This window comes from Alternaria atra (assembly GCF_907166805.1).
Source record: "Alternaria atra isolate CS162 genome assembly, contig: 21, whole genome shotgun sequence".
Classification (NCBI taxonomy): domain Eukaryota; kingdom Fungi; phylum Ascomycota; class Dothideomycetes; order Pleosporales; family Pleosporaceae; genus Alternaria; species Alternaria atra.
The window spans coordinates 4045299-4064765 of record NW_025091319.1 but is presented as its reverse complement, the minus strand read 5'-3'; the positions used below and the strand labels follow the sequence as shown (position 1 = coordinate 4064765).

The 19467-nt window shown below is 52.1% G+C and overlaps 7 protein-coding genes across 7 annotated transcripts; 4 read left to right on the top strand and 3 right to left on the bottom strand.

Moving 5' to 3' along the window:
• Positions 1 to 540: 540 nt before the first annotated feature.
• Positions 541 to 2420, bottom strand: ALTATR162_LOCUS1774 (uncharacterized protein; the record flags this gene model as incomplete). The annotated part of the gene is made up of 3 exons (XM_043309372.1): positions 541 to 1106; positions 1165 to 2285; positions 2335 to 2420. 3 exons carry the CDS (start codon positions 2418 to 2420, stop codon positions 541 to 543), a joined length of 1773 nt encoding a protein of 590 aa, XP_043165307.1.
• Positions 2421 to 5095: 2675 nt separating this feature from the next.
• ALTATR162_LOCUS1773 (uncharacterized protein) lies at positions 5096 to 6595 on the top strand (the record flags this gene model as incomplete). Its single annotated transcript, XM_043309371.1, has 2 exons — positions 5096 to 5278; positions 5336 to 6595. 2 exons carry the CDS (start codon positions 5096 to 5098, stop codon positions 6593 to 6595), a joined length of 1443 nt encoding a protein of 480 aa, XP_043165306.1.
• Positions 6596 to 7063: 468 nt separating this feature from the next.
• On the top strand, positions 7064 to 9097 carry ALTATR162_LOCUS1772 (uncharacterized protein; the record flags this gene model as incomplete). Its single annotated transcript, XM_043309370.1, has 4 exons — positions 7064 to 7488; positions 7556 to 7649; positions 7702 to 7768; positions 7830 to 9097. The coding sequence occupies 4 exons, from the start codon at positions 7064 to 7066 to the stop codon at positions 9095 to 9097; spliced, it is 1854 nt and encodes a 617-aa protein (XP_043165305.1).
• Positions 9098 to 9297: 200 nt separating this feature from the next.
• ALTATR162_LOCUS1771 (uncharacterized protein) lies at positions 9298 to 11793 on the bottom strand (the record flags this gene model as incomplete). The annotated part of the gene is made up of 8 exons (XM_043309369.1): positions 9298 to 9414; positions 9552 to 9626; positions 9742 to 9852; positions 9917 to 9970; positions 10466 to 10707; positions 10758 to 11535; positions 11590 to 11641; positions 11693 to 11793. The coding sequence occupies 8 exons, from the start codon at positions 11791 to 11793 to the stop codon at positions 9298 to 9300; spliced, it is 1530 nt and encodes a 509-aa protein (XP_043165304.1).
• Positions 11794 to 12137: 344 nt separating this feature from the next.
• ALTATR162_LOCUS1770 (uncharacterized protein) lies at positions 12138 to 13131 on the top strand (the record flags this gene model as incomplete). The annotated part of the gene is made up of 3 exons (XM_043309368.1): positions 12138 to 12225; positions 12284 to 12830; positions 12882 to 13131. 3 exons carry the CDS (start codon positions 12138 to 12140, stop codon positions 13129 to 13131), a joined length of 885 nt encoding a protein of 294 aa, XP_043165303.1.
• Positions 13132 to 13999: 868 nt separating this feature from the next.
• On the top strand, positions 14000 to 15821 carry ALTATR162_LOCUS1769 (uncharacterized protein; the record flags this gene model as incomplete). The annotated part of the gene is made up of 4 exons (XM_043309367.1): positions 14000 to 14719; positions 14769 to 15342; positions 15392 to 15708; positions 15759 to 15821. The coding sequence occupies 4 exons, from the start codon at positions 14000 to 14002 to the stop codon at positions 15819 to 15821; spliced, it is 1674 nt and encodes a 557-aa protein (XP_043165302.1).
• A 1899-nt stretch (positions 15822 to 17720) lies between these two features.
• On the bottom strand, positions 17721 to 19052 carry ALTATR162_LOCUS1768 (uncharacterized protein; the record flags this gene model as incomplete). Its single annotated transcript, XM_043309366.1, has 2 exons — positions 17721 to 18351; positions 18508 to 19052. The coding sequence occupies 2 exons, from the start codon at positions 19050 to 19052 to the stop codon at positions 17721 to 17723; spliced, it is 1176 nt and encodes a 391-aa protein (XP_043165301.1).
• Positions 19053 to 19467: the final 415 nt, after the last annotated feature.

Genomic DNA, 19467 nt, shown 5'->3' with positions numbered 1-19467 from the left:
GCAGAGTCACTCAAAGAATAGCGGAGATGGTGGTGGCGGTGGTGGTGGTGACCGCATTACAACACTGCAGCTTGACTGGGAAACAGACGCAACTTCTCACCTCAATCCCGTGGATATGATAATAGCATGCGATTGTGTCTACAACGAAGCCCTCATTGAGCCACTCAATGCAACGTGTGCGGCTATATGTAGGCTGAAGAGTCAAGGAGAGGAACCCACGCTTTGTCTTGTAGCACAACAGCTGCGCAGTCCAGAGGTTTTTGAAACTTGGTTGAAAAGCTTCCATCGAAATTTCCATGTCTGGCAGGTGCCTGATGAGATGTTGGGTGAGGGGTTGAGGGAAGGAAGTGGGTTCGTAGTGCATGTTGGCATTGTAAGATGATTGGGGTTGTCTTGGTTAGAGGTAGATGAGTAGTAATGGTCGGAATAACAAATGAGTAAATTTCTTCATAACCAAGGCTACCAGAAGACCACAACACCGAAATCTCTATCGAGCATGAGAAACCACTTTTCGTAAGATTCAACAGTATCAAACAGCGCTCATGCAACCTTGCTAGGCTCGATATCCGAACTCGGTCGGCCTTCAACATCGGTAGCTCCTTTCCTAATCCTCGCCCACTCTTCCTTGTCCGCCGGCTCATCGACTTCATTCGCAGTCAACTCTGGTGTCTCCTCGTCCTCAATCTCCTCAGGCAGGACAAGGTTGAGGATAACATTGACAAGAGCAACAACAGCGAAGCCGGTTTCCAAAATCAAAACTATAGCGTTGTAGAAGCCCTGAAGAGCGTGGTTCGGTCCATCGTAGGTGAAAACATGATCAAACCAGTCGGGAACCATGGTAGCACCGAAACCCAGTGTGAATCCCGCGGTGAGAATGAAGCGGTTGCGGCGGGTGAAAGGCATGGTGCTAATAATTCTGATACCAGATACAGCTACGGCACTGAACAGGAAGGTAGTCATTCCGCCGAGAACTGCTGATGGGATGGCAACAAGGGCAGCGGCGAATTTAGCGAAGATGCCCATGACGATGAGCCAAAAGCAACATGCGTAACCGGCTTTTCGGTTTGCGCAACGTGTCAAAGCGATAACGCCGTTGTTTTGAGCGACTTAGAAAAATCAGCAAGTTTTTACAAACAAAAGGGTGACTCTATCGGAGATACGTACAGGTACTCATGGGTGTGATGGTGCAAAGGGCGGCTATCATGCCATTCAGACCATCTGCAAGGACACCACCTTGAATTCGAGAATCGAACATTTCGCCATCAACTTCGAGGCGCGAAACGTCGCAAGTGGCAGTAATATCACCTATGGCTTCCATGGCGCAAACCATGTAAACTGCTAACAGAGGCAGTACGATGGGCCCATAAACGGAGAGCTTGAAGGTGTTGACCCAGATGAAGGATACAGCAGGTGCGGCATCAATGGTGGACTTGTCGAAGTAGCCTGTTGCACCTGCGATTATGCATCCGACGAGCAGTCCCACAACGACAGCGGTAGACTTCATGATTGGTGAACCGAAACGTTCGCAGAGGATGATGGTGATGAAAACACTAAAACCAAGACCGATGAACTCGGCGCTACCCCAGGGAAGAGGGTGAGGAGCGTTAATGTTGGGACATAGCGCGAACAGGCCAGATTCCGGGCGGGACTGGCAATCGCCGGAGCCACCAGCCCAGTTTTGGAATCCAGTTTCGATGAGATGGACACCGATGAGTAGAACCGTAGGTCCAGTAACTAGGGGCGGGAAGACCTTCTTGAGGATACGCGGGCTGGTGAAGGACATGCCGATTTCGAGCAAGGCGCATACAGCACAAGTACCGAGGATAGCACCGTATCCGTCGGGGCAAGGCAGTCTTGTGCCATCAGCAGCAGTTGGGCAGAACCCAGTCGCGTACATCTGGCTAAGCGCACCAGTCGCCACGGGAATAGTCGCAAAAGAGGTACCAACAACTGAGATTAGACCAGTGCCGATGTAGTACGGGGATTTCCAAATGTGGAAGCGCGTAATCTGGACAGAGGATAGGATTCCACAGACTACCAGTGAAGTGGAAACAAGGTAGCGTTGTTGGTCTGAACTTAGATGTGCGGCGTTGGCGAGGATAATGGGAGGTGTTATGACACCTGCTAACATGGCGAGCGCATGCTGAAATCCGAGAAGAAGAGCTAGTAGTACTGGCATGCGATCGTTAAGGCCAAAGAAGGGAGCTGCTCTTCGCTCCTTCTTCATAAAAGGGAGGTTTGGTCGGAAGAGAAAGCCATAGTCATAAGTGCCAACTAACCCGTCTCTGTTGGAGTGTTAGAAGAAGACTGTGAAATTGCATTAGAATGTCATACTTTGTCGTGAAAGCCTTCATGGCGCGTCTTGCTTGCTCTCCAAAGCTTCGCTTTGGCGTATGGTCGGGGCCGATCATGTCAGCCATGGTTGCTCAGAGACTCGAAACACCAGGCGCGCGTTGCAACAGAAGCAGATGTGTAAAGCCTAAGCCAACTCTTTTATGTCCGGTTGTCAAACTCGCGATAAGGATGCGCTCGATGCTGAAGATTCTGATAAGATTGGCGCGGTGGCTGAAGATACCGAAATACACAACCAGTCGCAGGATCGGACGAAGTAGTTGGTCGGCTAAGGGCTGTTGCGTGCAGAGTTATTCGTTACCGCTGGGAGGGCTGTCAAAGACTCCAATCTTTCACATGAAGTTCGATATGCGGGGAAGTGACGTGAAGATGGCGAAACCTTAGTCCAAGTGGGAACCTTGGTCGGTGTGTAGTAGAGTGACGGCTCAAACCGATGGAGCTACCTACTCATCTATATAGAACATGTGGAGAAGGAGTATTATCTCTCGCAGCAATACTCACGATACGCAATTGTTCATTGACAATGTCCTAGCCCCGGATTCAAGGCACTCACGGACCGCCAAAGATTGGAGCTGGCCGAAGATAGTCGTGAGCCGCCGGAAACAATTACTCTTCTCCACGGCAAACTCGTCGCTAAGGTGCGCATTTCGCAGTGTCAGAGGGGGCGACACCCGCGTATGTGCTAAAGCGATCGCCTGTACTGATAGGCAGGAAATTCGTGATTGGTTGGTGGGCATGGGAGTCCACTTGGCGGGCGGTCCACTCCGACGATAGAGGATGGAAGATACTGCAGAAGGCGCCTCCCACACTGAACTGAAGTGAATGTGCATCTAGATCTGATGCCGAATGTTGTCAGAACATCCTGTTCGCCGGATACCGATGGAGCGGTGCTCTGCGCTTCCATTCTGGGGGCGGCTCGTGTTCTTGGAGATTTCGCGCAACAGCCGGTCTGACACTTACCACGACAGACTACTACATTGGAATCCTTGACAGTCTTTTCACACCTACACCAACAGTGTTAAATTTCACGGGTAGGTTCTTGTTATTAGTTTAAAAATGCGAATATGTTCCAGGCAGTCGTGCTAACTTTGGTACTTCTGGGTAGCTGGCCTCTGGCTGGCTAACTGACTGGCTTCAGTTATCGATAACAGCACAAGATAAGGTAGCGCTGGATGACAAAATTGTACTGCGTTGACGTGGTCGACTACTGCAGTGAGAAAGAGGAGAAGCAGTCGACTGATCAAGAATATTCAACGGCAGACTTTGTCACGGACTGCGCCTTGGCAGAAGTCGAAGAGGGCTACGCATTCAGGGTACCACGGCCAACGTTTGCAAGAATGGCTCGTCATAGCTCGCGCGTTCACGCCAACAGTTTGCCTTCAGCCCTACCCGTCGAAGCGTTAGGATGACCACTGACCTAGTGGCATGGATGTAAGACCACACTGGATGGTGCAGCGGGTATGACACAGAAACTCCCCGGAGCCGAGGTGACTGAGCATACGTTGATTCGCAGACTGATGCATCATGTTAACTTTGCGATGGTGGGCGCGCGTTCAAGTTGAAATGAACAAGTGTCTATATGGCTTGGAGATGGACGAAGCAGGTGTTGAGGAGCGCCAGTTCCCAATCGAGAAGAGCTTGCGATCGGGCACCCGAGGTTCAAGCCGTGCCGGGGTCTTGGGCCAGCGGAAGAAGACCCTTCAGAGTCTCCAACGTTGTGCAGCATAGACGAATTTCTTCAAGCGTCGTGGAGTCATGGACGAGCTCCACAACGCATTGGGAGCCGAGCATTTTGCCACTGTCTGAAGCATCACGTTGCGATCAAGCTCCAAGCCCCAAGCTCCCCTACGTAAGGCTGCAGAGGATATCGGTAGTGCTGACGCAGAGCGATATCAACAACTTCTCAACCGACTTTTGTGTGCAGGATGCATCCGGCTCACCCTTTGACTGCAAGTGTGGCCAAGCGGGGCTTGAAGCGGAGAGGACAGCTAGCGAGCTAGCGATGACGAGACTTGTGGCATCACCACGGCGTGAGGTTCTATGCCCAGTGAGGCAATCCTTCTCGCCGGCATGGGCTGCCGAAGATTTACACCAGACCGCTCTTTGTGATCTTCTTCTGATCTTCTTTGCAGGGCGAGGCTCTCGAGTGAATAGTGCCGCCGAGAGGTTGTGATTGCTCAGAATCTGGGGAAGGTGGCGGCCTGGGATTGATGGATATTCTGCACGTCGCACCACGCACCGCCACCCAGGTCTGTTCTCGATGCCGAGATCAGCACGACCTTGACAGTTAGACCCGAAATTTTCTCGCGCTGTTACAGCCAGCGCCGTCTTTTTGCCTGTGCGGGACCCTGAGACTTGGGCTAGCGTGGGGCGCTAGGCTTGCTATGACAAAAATTACGGCGATTACTGCTTCTCGAGCGGCCATGCAAGGTCCCAGTCTTTCGCTTACACGCCCGCAGAGTGTTGGGACACAGCAACCATTCCGTCGCCTTATTAACAGCTGCTGCCGCCCTCCATCTCTGCCTCCCCCTCATCCATCCTTTGCTGCTCCCTCCCTCCTACCTTCTACCTCGTCATTCACTTGAACGTGGTGAAGCTTTCCATCGTTGCCGTTGGAGCTTTGTACTCACATACCGGAGGCCAACCGGAGCTCAATCTTTTTTTGAGCCGCTAGTTGCTTCCCGTCGAATTTCTTCGACATCCCTCGCTTTACCTACGACTACTTTTCCGCCACACCCTCAGTATGCCTTCCCACCAGCCTACCGCCGGCATGATGGCCATCGACCCCGACTACGTCAAGCAGCCAGGATCCATGGCGAGCACCTCGGAGCCCAACCGCAACCCCAAGTACGACCCCAAGAAGCCACACATCACCGAAACACCCATCACCAAGGCCAACTGGTACAAGCACGTCAACTGGCTCAACGTAAGTTTGGACATGGACCCACACACACACAGCAGCAATGGCTAACATCGAAACCAGGTCACCTTCATCATTGGCATTCCCCTCGCCGGTTGCGTCGCCGCTTTCTGGACTCCTCTCAAGTGGCAGACCGCTCTCTGGGCCGTCATCTACTACTTCTGGACTGGTCTCGGCATCACAGCTGGCTACCATCGTCTCTGGGCACACAAGTCTTACAATGCCTCCCTCCCACTCAGCGTCTTCCTCGCCCTTGTTGGCGGCGGTGCTGTTGAGGGTTCCATCCGCTGGTGGAGCCGCGACCACCGTGCCCACCACCGCTACACCGACACCAACAAGGACCCATACAGCGTTCGCAAGGGACTTCTCTACAGCCATCTCGGCTGGATGATCATGAAGCAGAACCCTAAGCGCATCGGCCGCACCGACATCACCGACCTGAACGAGGACCCCGTCGTTGTCTGGCAGCACAAGCACTACATCAAGGTTGTCATCTTCATGGGCCTGATCTTCCCCTCAGCTGTCGCTGGTCTTCTCTGGAACGACTGGAAGGGTGGCTTCATCTACGCTGGTATCCTCCGCATCTTCTTCGTCCAGCAGGCTACCTTCTGCGTCAACTCGCTTGCCCACTGGCTCGGAGACCAGCCCTTCGACGACCGCAACAGCCCCAGGGACCACGTCATCACTGCCCTTGTCACTCTCGGTGAGGGTTACCACAACTTCCACCACGAGTTCCCCTCCGACTACCGTAACGCTATCGAGTGGCACCAGTACGACCCCACCAAGTGGTCCATCTGGCTGTGGAGCAAGCTCGGTCTCGCCTCCAATCTCAAGCAGTTCCGTGCCAACGAGATCGAGAAGGGTCGCGTCCAGCAGCTCCAGAAGAAGATTGACCAGAAGCGCGCCAAGCTCGACTGGGGTGTACCTCTTGAACAGCTCCCTGTAATCGAGTGGGACGACTACGTCGAGCAGGCTAAGAACGGCCGTGGCCTGATCGCTGTCGCCGGTGTTGTACACGACGTTACCGACTTCATCAACGAGCACCCCGGAGGCAAGACCCTGATCAAGAGCGGCATTGGCAAGGACGCTACTGCCATGTTCAACGGTGGTGTCTACTTCCACTCCAACGCTGCCCACAACCTGCTCTCCACCATGAGGGTGGGTGTCATCCGTGGTGGATGCGAGGTTGAAATCTGGAAGCGCGCCCAAAAAGAGAACAAGGAGGTCAACATCGTCAAGGACGAGCAAGGCAACCCAATAATCCGGGCTGGTAACCAGGTCACCAAGGTTGCGCAGCCCATGCTCAGCGCCAGCGCGGCCTAGAGTATTGTCCTTTTCGATTTAGCGATGGCCGGCGTTTGGGATGCCTTTTCGTTTTGTGTAGGCATAATACTGTTTTCATTTCACAGCGTTCGCTAGCGAGCATCTTGAAGACGATGCTCAGCCACGATTAGATGGCGTATGTTTGTAGCCTTTGATGAGCGTATGCTTTGAAAAGTGAGCTTTTTTACGGCCTAGACCGAGAATGATATCCATTCACACTTCAACTTCAAATGCCAATATGCTTGTGACTGCTCTTTTGTGATGTAACATAGGCGATGAGACTGCGTCCTTCGTGTTTAGCCATATGCTCTTTCTCCTGTTCGTTTGACATCAGTGACTGCCTTCTCAGATCGACTGGTCCGTGCCTCACTATCAACAACGCCGTTTCTAATTTCTAACATCAAACTTCACACCACTTACAGCAAGGATCGACTTCTATCGCATTGCCGTCGTCACGTCGTGACTTTGATGGCTTCCCAACAGGCTGGAAATACTCCGCCACCAAAGCGCCGCAAGCTTGATGACGATGCCTCGAACAAGGAAGTCACGAAGCCTGACCTTCACACAGGTCTCAACAAGCCAATAAGCCCACCATTGCCACATCGCAAAGGTCCTGAGCTACCGTCCTTTACGCCGACTTGGAGCTTCGATGACGTACCTAAGCAAATATTGGTATCGCGCCCAGCCGAACCGACTACAAATCAGCCACCAGATAATGGAAGTGATGATAGAGAAGAAACACAGTTTCTGAGTTCGCCCATACAACTGACGAAGATCGAGAAGCTGCCCGCACACCAAAATGTCGACGCTGTGAGTTTGTCGGATTTGTTAGGCGATCCGCTGATCAAGGAATGTTGGAACTTCAACTTTTTGTTCGATCTGGACTTTGTAATGTAAGTGCAATACACTGTGCATGTCCAGAATGATTGTCACCTGATTTTCAATGCTAACGTGGTCTAGGCAGCACTTTGACAGCGATGTGAGGGACATGGTCAAAGTCAAGATTATACATGGTTTTTGGAAGCGGGATGATGGTAACAGAATTGCTCTACTGGTGAGCATTCTCACGCCCTGTGTCTAGTCTTCAGATTTTGACAAGGATCTAGGAAACAGCAGAACGGTACCCCAATATTGAGCTGCTAAGCGCATATATTCCAGATCCCTTTGGCACCCGTAAGTGTCCCTGTATGAACTGCATGTAAGACATACACTGACTTCGTACACTTACATTTAGACCACTCGAAGATGCTCATCCTCTTCCGACATGACGATACTGCACAGATTGTTATTCATACAGCCAATATGATCTACCGCGACTGGGCCAATATGACACAAGCATTGTGGAAGTCGCCATTGTTGCCCGTCTCATCACAAGCAACAACTCCACAGATAGATCCTCATGAAGTCCACCCTATTGGCAGTGGTGAGCGCTTCAAAGTCGATCTCCTCCGGTATCTCAGTGCATACGAGAAACGATTGATAGAGCTGACTGCGCAACTCAAAGCCTATGACTTTTCAAGTATCAGGGCAGCGTTCATCGGCAGTGCGCCATCACGACAGAAGCCTGCTGCAGCCAGCCCTTCAGTAACCTCATTCGGATGGTTAGGACTACGAGAAGTACTTTCTGGTATCCCCGTTTCAAGGTTGGAAGACAATTCGCGCCCTCACATCATCACCCAAATATCTTCGATAGCAACATTAGGTGCAACGCCAACGTGGCTTTCAAATTTCCAGTCAGTGCTTGCCCGTTTTTCGACTATCAAAGCCGCCATCTCCGAGGAACATCGGCCCTCCCTCACAAAGGCATCATCTCTCTCCACCAAACATGAGTCTAACCCGGAAAAGTCGTTACCCCCAAGGTACAGTGTCATCTTTCCGACTCCAGAAGAAATTCGCACATCTCTTGACGGCTATGCCTCTGGTGGATCAATTCATTGGAAACTCCAATCAGCGCAGCAACAGAAGCAGCTAGAATACATGCATCCAACGCTATGCCATTGGAAAAATTCATCTTCGGACAATCTGTCGAGACAAGGAGCGCATCGTGGCCCAGCAGCACCACATATCAAAACGTACATACGTTTCAGCGACGAAGAGCATAGAACTATCGATTGGGGCATGGTCACAAGTGCCAACCTAAGCAAGCAAGCATGGGGCGATGTGGTGAACAAGAAAGAAGAGATCTGGATACAATCATGGGAAGCGGGTGTTGTCGTCTGGCCTGGCCTGTATGCTCAAGCACAGTCAGGGAGAGAAGTCATCATGGTCCCTGTGTTTGGGGCAGATATGCCTGGGCCTGCGAATCTTCATGTTCATGATCATAGCGGAGAGACAGCAGCCGAAGGCATGAAGTTGGTGAATCCAAGGATTGTCGTGGGTCTCCGCATGCCGTACGATTTGCCGCTTCGTCCTTATAGTGCTGATGAGAAGCCTTGGTGTGCTACCATGCAACATTCGGAACCTGATCGAAATGGGCACGCCTGGGGCGGCTATGGACGTTGAGTAGCGGTACTGTGATCACAATATGGAGCATGTGCAGATTCCTGGGCAATTTCGCCAGCAGTGTACCAGTCACTTTTACCACACGAGCATGTCGACGGAAGTGTGTATTGTCCTTGTACTCTTCAAGGTCTTCTAAATATAGTGTGATATAACCGTGGCAATACCTAGATCGCACGAACGCCTTTCCAATTCCTCGACGCTTAGTTGTCGTGCTTAGCCAGTAGCTGTTCACCCAACTCGACGTACTTGTCCTCGGCCTCCTTCTGTGTGGTACCGGCGTCAACAACCTCCTTCCACTTGTTGTACTTGGCCTTGCCCTAACGGAGTTGTCAGTTTGCGTCGCTGCACAGCTGTTCGAAGTTGCCCGATGTGTGTGTATACGTAAAGAATGGTGTGTAGGCGATATGTTACGACGGAGGATACGGAGGGATAGAGAAGGTATGCGACAACATACAGCAAGATCGAACATGCCAGGCTTTTTGGCTCCACTAAAGTCCTTGCCCTCTGCTACCTTGGCGTACGCGTACAACTAGAATTACAATCAAAAAGTTAGCATCTGAGATTCTAAAGGTCCGTTTCTAAGTAATACACTGTGAAAGGGTAAAAAGTGCAAGGGTGAAGAGGAAAAAAAGACAGATACGTACGTGCAGCTGCTCGTCGTTGCTAGGACCCTGCTTTCCAGCCGCCTTGAGCTTCTCGCCCATGGCGCTGACCTTTTTGTAGGTCTCGGTGTACTTTGCTCCTGGCATTTTGGTCTATGTCCAAGTATTAGCTCTCTATATTTCTCTACTCCAGACTTAGGCACTAGGCGTTCCTTACGGTAATATGTGTAGTTCGTGTAGGGTGTATAGAGATGTAGGCGGTGGTGGTGGACTAGTTGCAGAGGAGCTTTGGGGTCTTGCTGGCTGGTAGCGCGGGGTTCGAGATCAGGTTCGATGATGGTGGGGCACAAGCATCCGCGGCATGACGTTTTAGCGTGGATACACCACATGGACACTTCAGGGCTGTGGCTCACAAGGTTATGCTAAAAATATCTGTGAACATGTATTGAAAAGCTACGGAATATAATGCCATGCCTGCCAACGCCGTTGCAGCACCACGCTACATGCAACTCTTATCGTTTATCGTGTATCGTTTATCGCCTTCTTCTTGGGTATTACCTCTCCCATCTCTGATATTTGTGCAGTGAGCGTGTAAGCTACCGGGCTCAGAGTTCCTTAAACTGCTTATCTGTATATGAAACTTCTTACGCAGAAGTGAATGGGTTAGCAAATGAACGCTGATATTCTAGTGGACCCCGTTGACCCCGTTGACACCATTGACACCATGTACACCGTTTACGCCGTTTACGCCATTTACACCGTTTACACCGTTGGTGGCTGGGGCAGGTTCGAGCTTCTTCCGGTAAAGCTCACCATCACATGCTCTGAGACGCTCGGCAGCCTGCTCTGGGGTGATGTCACGCTGAGGCTCGGCCATCATCTCGTAGCCAACTTGGAACTTGCGGACAGTGGCGCTTCTTAGTAGCGGAGGGTAGAAGTGGATGTGGAAATGACTGGACTCAATCTCGTCGGCTGTACCACTGAGAGGAGCCTGATGGAGACCCATGCCTTGATTTTGTTAGCTTGAATGTTTTGAATCCGGCTGTAGTTTGACATACTATAGGGGAACTGAGTCTCAAAGAGGTTGTCGTAGCGCCTGGTAATCTCCGCTATGCACTCTGCTAACTGCGCTCGCTCTTCCTTGGTGAAGTCGACTAGCGACCGCTTATGCTGCTTAGGAACGACCATGATCTCAAATGGCCATACGGCCCAATAAGGCACACCAGCCCAGAAGCTCTCGTTCTCAAAGACAGTACGAGTCTTCTCTTTCGACTCCAACTCGGCATAATCGACTAGCATGTGTGCGCCTCCTTGCTCTTTGCGGTATTTGCTGAGCTGCACAAGCTCCAACGCAGGCTCTTCCGGTAAGGATGTGGTAGTCCAGACCTGGCCATGTGGGTGGGGATTTGAGCAGCCCATTGCTGAGCCCTTGTTCTCGAAGATCTGCATGTACCGATACTGAGCATTCGGAACTGCGAGAGCGCCCTGTGATAGTGGTGGAATAGTAATGGCGGATGCAAGCTTGGCTAGTGGCGACTTGGGATCCAAATGTGCGACGTAGATGTTGGTCCATGTCTCTATTATGGGAACGATCTGCGCCGGCGACATGTCGGCAAGAGTGAGATTGTGAGAGGGCGAGAAGCAGATAACATAGCACTTTCCAGTGACGGCTTCAGCGCGGAGTAATCTGGAAGCGAGAGATGCATCCTTGTTACTCGGGTCATACTCTTGCTGCTCTTCCATGACGGCACTGTAGTCGTTGACGAAAACAAAAGTCTTGTTGAACTTGGGATTGTGCTCGCCATTTGCCCGCGTGTTCGAGGGGCACAGATAGCACTGTGGTTGATTAGGATCGGCGTTGGATCAGACATAGTTCGGGCGAAGGGATACCTTTGGGTCATATTCTGGGAGAGTCGTCTTGGACGGTGACTCTTGCATACCTCTGTAGGTTTTCAGTGGGCTGTCCAATCGACAGTGTCATTAATCTGCTTACTGCCATGGTCGCTTTGTACGGTGCGGAGAAACTAGTATCCAGCTTCCTCGCAGGATGTTGAAGCGCCTGTGGGAGATGTCGTTCAATACAGGGTCCGTCATGATGGGGGAAATCTTCCTTGTATGGGATCAGGGCGGACGGTGGTGGTTAGTAGTATATATAAGGACGGCGACATAGGGCGAAACAGTCGCAGGGGCAGTATGCATGGCTCGTGAGCTAAATAGATGGAGTGACGCCAGTCAGTGAAGGCCTGCACGCTAACCCGGTCAAGCTTTCCCTGTCGGCGGGATGCTAGCCGAGTCGAGTAGCGCACCCTCAGGATGGAGGTTCCCGAGAGGTTGCGCGTAGGCTTGAGGACAGCAGAGCCTCTCCAACAACCCACGATACCTGCCGATTGGAGAATTAGTCCGCGACCCCGTGAACGCAGGGTTTTCTCTATCCCAACATGGCGGCAATGATGCCAAGTGCCGCAACCACTAGCAACCCCTACGACGACGACGCCGTGGAGCGTGACCTGATTGATCCGGACGATGGTGCGTCGCATGCATGCATCTGGGGGACGTGATGGATGAGCAGGCTAACCACCACCAGCTACCCTCGATGACCTCGATGATCCCCTTCAGGGCACGTCGGACCGCGCGCCGCTGACTGGCAACACGCAACGCGGCGCTGCGCAGACGCAATCCTACCTGACTTCGACCATTCCAGGCGAAGACCGCCGCGCGCCCACCAACACCATCGACGAGACAGTATGGGACACGCTGTCCCGCGACATCTTCGCCATATGGGAGAAGATGAAGCAGGTGCTGTATCCCAAGTACCTGCTGGGCGGCATGATGCAGCGTGGGGGAGGCATTGGCGCAGCAGAGCGCGGTGAAGCAGACGGCTTTGGCGGTGGTCTCAGGAACATTGCAGGAAGATGGCCAGATGCAGATGTCATCCTACAGGGCGGCATGAGCGAGGGCTTGCGAGACTGGGACCTCTGGGGCCCGCTCATCTTCTGCCTGCTGTTAAGTCTGTTCCTCTCGTGGGGAGCAAAGGGCGACCAGAAGGACCTGGTCTTTTCCGGCGTCTTCGCCATGGTCTGGATAGGTGAGGCAGTCGTGACGCTACAGATCAAGCTGCTCGGAGGCAACATGTATGTTTACCCTCTCCAATCCTGCACCATTCCCACACTAATTCGGTCCAGCGCCTTCTTCCAGTCCATCTCCATCATCGGCTACACGCTCTTCCCGCTCGTCATCGCCTCTATCCTCAGCGCCGTTGGCATACCCATGATAGTGCGCATCCCCGTCTACCTTGTCCTCATCGCCTGGTCGTTAGCAGCAGGCGTGAGCATCATGGGCGGATCGGGCGTGGTGAGGAACCGCGTCGGCATCGCAGTATACCCCTTGTTTGTGTTTTACGTTGCTCTAGGCTGCCTCTGCTTCATCAGCTAGTGCTGAGGTGTTATGCATGTAAAAGTATCGGAGCATGGTACAGCAGAGTATCTGGCGTTTCAGGCAAGCTGTGGAAATGGCTATTCATATCTTTCGCACATGTACTCCAATACAATGACTAGAACATGTCAGCCGCGTTTCAAGGCGGACATGAAAGTAGACTGGACGTACGTTCCCAAGTAGCGGTAGACGCACAAGTTGCTGCTACCCGTGTTCATGTTTAGCCGTGTGTCTTCCCCACTTCGTCATTGGTCTTTGCAGCGACAACACACTCGACCACGACCGACAGAAGCGCCAGCACTCTGCACCCAGCTAACCATCCACCCCACACGGCGCGCTTTTTCTGCAATTCTCTCGTTACAGTCGCGTTCTCGACTCGACCGTGTAATTGAACATTGTTGCATTCGGCGCATTGTAGTGGAAATTTGGTACTAGAGCGCATTGACCGACTCCACTAACCACAAGGCCCATCTGCTCTGCTCTGCTCTCTTCCGTTGAATGATCCAAGCCTGCAGCTCATAACCGCACCCATTCTCCGACCTCGTTTCCCTACCCCAAGGAACAAAGACTCATCACATCGCATTGTCGGCCAGTCAGCTCGCCACTAGCCTTGCCGACGCACCACCTCCGCCATTGTTCCAGTCGCCCACCGCAACTTGGTCTTCACCACCGAGCTTAGTTGCTATTGTCTGTATTCAGGCCTGCACTGCCTCAATTCACACCCCAAAACTACATACGCAGTCCAGCAATCGGCCGAAAAACGCCTTCTCACAGACCAGCATCTCCGGCTCTCTAGGTACCCTATTCTACTACCTACGAAGCGCAGCCTTGACATCCCCCGCGTCTGGAACACAATACATTCCGAATCATGTCAGATGCGCCAGAGAAACAGCAGGCGACAGCTGCAGCTGCTACCGCCTCCGAAGACACCACCAAAGCTGCGCCCACCTCTCCAGCGCGGAGCGATAAGAGCAGCGACAGCGAAGGAAAGAATGTGAGAGAAAAACTCAAGGATACACAGATTGATGCGCAGGCCACATCAGATTCCACCCCGAGTTCCGATCAGCGCATGCACGATGCACCCAACGGTAGCGCCAAAGCAGGCGAACACAGCGCCTCTGGCTCAGACAGCGAGCGCGGTCGGTTACGGCGAAAGCGCAGCCGCGAGGATTTTGAAGATGAAGCTGAAGCGGACAAGCACCCGGAAAAGAAGGTTGAGCGGCACGCGCGCAAAAGGTCAAGGGACATCACAGCCGACTTGGAGGCTGCTGCGCCTAGAAAGCCTTCTCCCAGTACTATCTCAAGCATCCAAGAGAACGATGTGGACGAGCAAATGACATCGCCAAACAAGAATACCTCTACGACGACTACGGCCGACAAAGCTTCAGGAGCCGGAACGAGTCCCAAGAACAAGCGGACACGGGATCAAGTTGAGAAAGACACAGAAGCTAGCGCAGAAGCTTCGGAAGGTGCATCTGCGAATGGCAAGCCTGTAGAAAAGTCGGCAGGCGATGAGCGGGACACCAAGCGATTACGAGACAAGGAGGAAGCTCAGCCTACCACTGACGCAACAACATCTAAGACCAAGGTATGGTGGCTGGCGCTACGTGATTACCACATGCTAACACTCCGTCCAGACACCGCTGACCGGTGGATTTGCCAATTCTTCCGCCATATCACCTTTTGCCAACATGGCAGCGAAACCTCAGGCATCAAAGGCGTCCGATAAAGCCGAGTCATTACCTCAAACATCAGACGACAAGTTTAAAGTATCTGGTTTCAGTGGCTTTGCAGCCTCAGCTACATCTCCATTTGGTGGCATCGCTAGTTCCAAGCCAAGTACTAGTTCGCCTTTTGGTGGGGCGAGCGCGGGCAAACTGTCGTCTTTTGCGGGAACCGCATCCCCTTCAACATCTTCAAGCGGTGGGTTTGGGGCGCTCGGAAGCTCAAGTACTTCCGGCTTTGGTGGCAGCTCTTTTGGTGGATCTCTAGGCGGTGGCTTCGGTGGTTTCGGCACAGCCAAGCCCACAGGCTCTTTTGCTGCCCCTGGTGGTAGCTTGGAGATTAAGGGTCTCAAGGAGAAGGAGAAGCCTTTTGGTGCAGCCGCAATCGGCGAGCCTTCTGATGACGAAGATGATGAGGACGAAGACCCAGAGACGGCCATAGACAAGGAAGAGCGGCAGTCGAGTCAGCCGCTCCTCTCACAACAACGTACGTCAGTTTTTTGCTCACCTAGATCACAATGCTAACCGTTTTGTAGCACATGAGACTGGCGAAGAGGGCGAAGAGACCATTTGGACCGGTCGCGCAAAGCTCTACAATATGGCTGGTGAGGGATCGAATCGAGGGTGGAAAGAGCGTGGCGTAGGGACGTTCAAGCTCAACATTACGGTTGACGAACCCAAGAAGGCTCGTTTCGTCCTCCGCGCAGAAGGCACTCATCGACTATTGCTCAACGCTGCCGTCACAAGTAGCATGGTATTCGGTGGTGATGCACAGGGCGAGAAACCGAAGGACACTCGGTTGCTCTTCAACTCGCCCAATCTGGAGGGCGAGTTGGAGATGCACTTATTAAAGGTATGAATATCATCTGATGCGAAGATTGGTATGGAACTGACAGTTTGCAGCTGAGAGCCGAAAACGCACAACAGCTATGGGAGGAGGTCAAAAAAGTGCAAGAGGAACTGTAGAACACCTTTACTCAAAAGCTTTGGTAGCGGAAAACAAATGTGGCCGCTCGATCTGGATAGGAAATAGTGGTATTGCGCCATGAGGCTGCATTGGAATCTACCAAGCGGAAAGAGGAACATGCTCCGATAACTGAATGAAAGATGAGAGCACGACGAGGCGGCATTTGGAGGCTTCGTGAGCGATATCCACTGCACTGTATATACTGGTAGACTGGCGAAGCATTGGTCTTGCCTGCACAAGTTTTGTGGTTCGAAATAGAAGCCCAAGAAAGAAACGTATAATTGTTACCCATCTTTCATACTGATATTGCACTCCGTGGTACGTACCAAGCAAGCCTCATTTTTTTGGTTTTACATTGTATCCACAAACCACTGTATCAGGTGCCAGAACCGATCATCTGCCCATGTCATTGCTTTCTTTTTCTCCTCTTCCATGATTCTTTACACGCAAGAGCGATCATCGCCTCCGACCTGCTCGAATACTCCAGAGTCATATTCCACGGATACATCGTCGCGGTTCTCACCGCATAAGACGAGGTCCACAACCGCTTATCTGCGCTCTCCTTTGACACTCTCCTACTGGTGCGGCTTCTACATGGAGGGGGCCAAAGGACAACCCTTTGTCTAAATCGGGATGCGGCGCAGGCCGTGCCTCCGAAACCAGATTGGACAACGCCATGTACGACGCTGCATGATGGAGCGCTCGCTGCCTGCTGCGGCTGCGCCGCATTCCTTCACTAATTTGGGATTATTAGGGCGTTTGGATATATAGGACTAAGTTTGCTGATACGATATGCTGGTACGACAAGACGACACGACAAACCAACTTTTCTTTGCTCCGCATCAAATCATCTCGACTCCTCTCCCAGGTAGAAGCCGTTGCCTATTCGATTGGGAACAAAGAGAAACGGGGAAAAGATTAAATGCTCGGGTTCCTCCTTCCTTCCTTGTTGACCTGCCGTCACACTCACACGACCCCATCGAAATACACCTCCACATCTCCACCCACCACAATGGCAATCCCAATAAACACATCACTACACCACCCATCGAGATGGCTCTACGAGTCCCTCCTCCTCAATATAGCAGAATGGGCACGAGAATCGTCATACTCTTCATTCTCGCCTTCTGCAAATACTCGTCGCTCAGACAAAGGTGAGGAAGTGAATACTTCTAGGAAAGAATCATTGGATATGAAGAATGACAAGGGGGTGACCAGCTACCTAGTATGTGCCTCCTATAATGAAATACCTGGGGGGTATAAGGCGCTGACCTAGGAACCTAGGAGCATACTGTAACTAGCAGCATGGGAAATGTTGAAGCGGGTTATGCACGCGCGCGCTTATTAGAAGAAGGGCGCGGGAATGCCGAGCCGAGTGCATTGGCAACAACAAAGAATCAGAGGAAGATATACGAGAGGGGTGTGGACTACAGCGAGAGAGAGGAGAAGACGGGCGAAGAAGCAGATATTGAAGATAATGATACGCAGGGTCATCCGAACCTACGGATGCAGTGGGAATGGACTGTGGCGTCGAAACGAGACACTGAGTAAGAAGCAGAAAGCAGTGGCCCGTTCTTGCAGATATGAGACGTCCTTTGGGCTAGAAGTAGATGGATTCCTTCGGCCGGATACCAAGCGAGCAAGCCAATGCTTCTCGTCTTATGAGTTGTAAAAACCCAACCCCTGCCCAAGAACATCACATTGCACCCCCTCTCTAAATGCCTCCATCCCACCTCTTCCTCGTACATCCAATACCTTCAACATTGGCCTCTCCGCATTGACCGGTTCCCATACACCCGAAGCCTTTACCATCTCGCTTGTGTTCGTGAAACCTCGTGCCGCTAAGAAGGCATCGCCAGGCGTCGGATTACCCGTTCTCGCAAAAGCCGTCCACATATCTACAATGTACTGACTAAATGGAATGTCATCTTGATCTCGCGGTGGCCGCCCTTGGGAGATGGTGGTGCCAAAAACGGACAGGAGCTCGCCCGAATGGCACTTGTAGACTGTATTGCGAATAAGTCAGTAATGTTTTTCAACGTCGAAAGCCGTTCTTCGGGCTGGTTGGGTGACCCACAGGGTGCGTTAGGATCACCAAACGGATACCCTTTTGTGACTGGCGCTTCGCAAGCTGGGGGGTTGGGACTCCATTCTTCAATTTGGTACGCCCTATCAAACTCATAGCTATACACTCCCTTGAACACCCTGTTCTTCGTAGCAGTATGCGCTGTGCTTTGTGCTAGACACCTGAACATTGCATCCGTGGCCACTCGGGATGTGAGGTTGAAGATGCGTAGAGTGCTATTCGTATCGTGAGGCAACGGAAACGAGTCCGAAGAAAGAATGGCGGAGGCAGGAAAGCCTTGCGAGGATAGTACAGCAGATATGTTGGACGAAGTGGGATACGAGGTGAAAGGTGAGCCATCGTCACGCATGATTCCGGACATTATGGAGATATTGAATTTGGGTGCCGATGTACCGAGAGGAAGGGCTGTGCTCGTCAAGAATGTACCGTCGACAACGGGGTATCTGATACATAGTCAGATCGAAACTCAGCCTTTCTCTCAACTTGAGGAGAGGCATAATCATGTTTGGTTATCGTTTCCCATAAGATTCGAAGAGCATCCAACAAATACGAAACGTGATTTCAGATTTCTCGTTCTTAAGTGTGAATGGATAACTGACCTTGCAACAGTCCCAGGTGGTTGTGAGCCGTTCCTGATGCCTACCAAAGCAAGAGGGTCTGCTTCTCGTAAGCAAGCAACGAGGTGTTCACCCGTCACTGATTCGCATCCTAGTTCGGTGCTGATTTTCGCAGTTCGGTTTGTAGCTTCTTCTATCGTCAGGTACCTGGAGAACGTGGACGCGTATTCTACGCCTTGTGGTGTGCTCATCATAATCGCCCCACGGACCTTGTCCCGCGCTTGTGGTGATGCAAGCAAAGCTCTAACCGATGCCGCTCCTGCGCTCTGCCCGAAAACAGTGATTCTGTCCTTGTCGCCTCCGAAGTCCTCAATATGCGCGTGAAGCCAGTCAAGCGCAATGCTCTGGTCATGAAGCCCGTAGTTTCCTGTCAACGAAGTGTTGCTGAGTGCCAGAAAGCCCAACGTAGACAATCGATAGTTTATTGTAACAAGAACAATATCTCCACGAGACGCCATGGCACTGCCGTCGAATGTGGTATCGCTAGCTGTTCCTCCTGTAAAGCCTCCGCCATGTATCCACACCATAACAGCCTTGCCCTTGCGCGTTGTGTTCCCAACGTTAGGAAGATACGGCGTCCATATATTGAGCGTAAGGCAGTCTTCGGTGCAAGCTGGGGCCCCTTGAATCCCACATCCAGACTGTATACACTGCGGGCTATAGTCGAGTGCGGTGATGTTGGAGGCAGGTGCGGGAGGATAGTACGTTGAGTGGGTGAAACGAGCTGCGATCGAGCCGTATTTGATACCGAGAAAGCGAAAGGACGAGGAGGATCGTTCACGACGCCCTATGATTTTCGCGTTGTTAGTCGCTACTGCTACCTGACGATCTCGATCAGTTCCTGCGTTGGAGCAAAGTGCTGGTAAGTAAGTTTCGCAAGGGTAGTGCTCCAGTTTACCGCACGTGGTAATTGCTGTGCAATTCGTCGTCGAATTGCTGCTA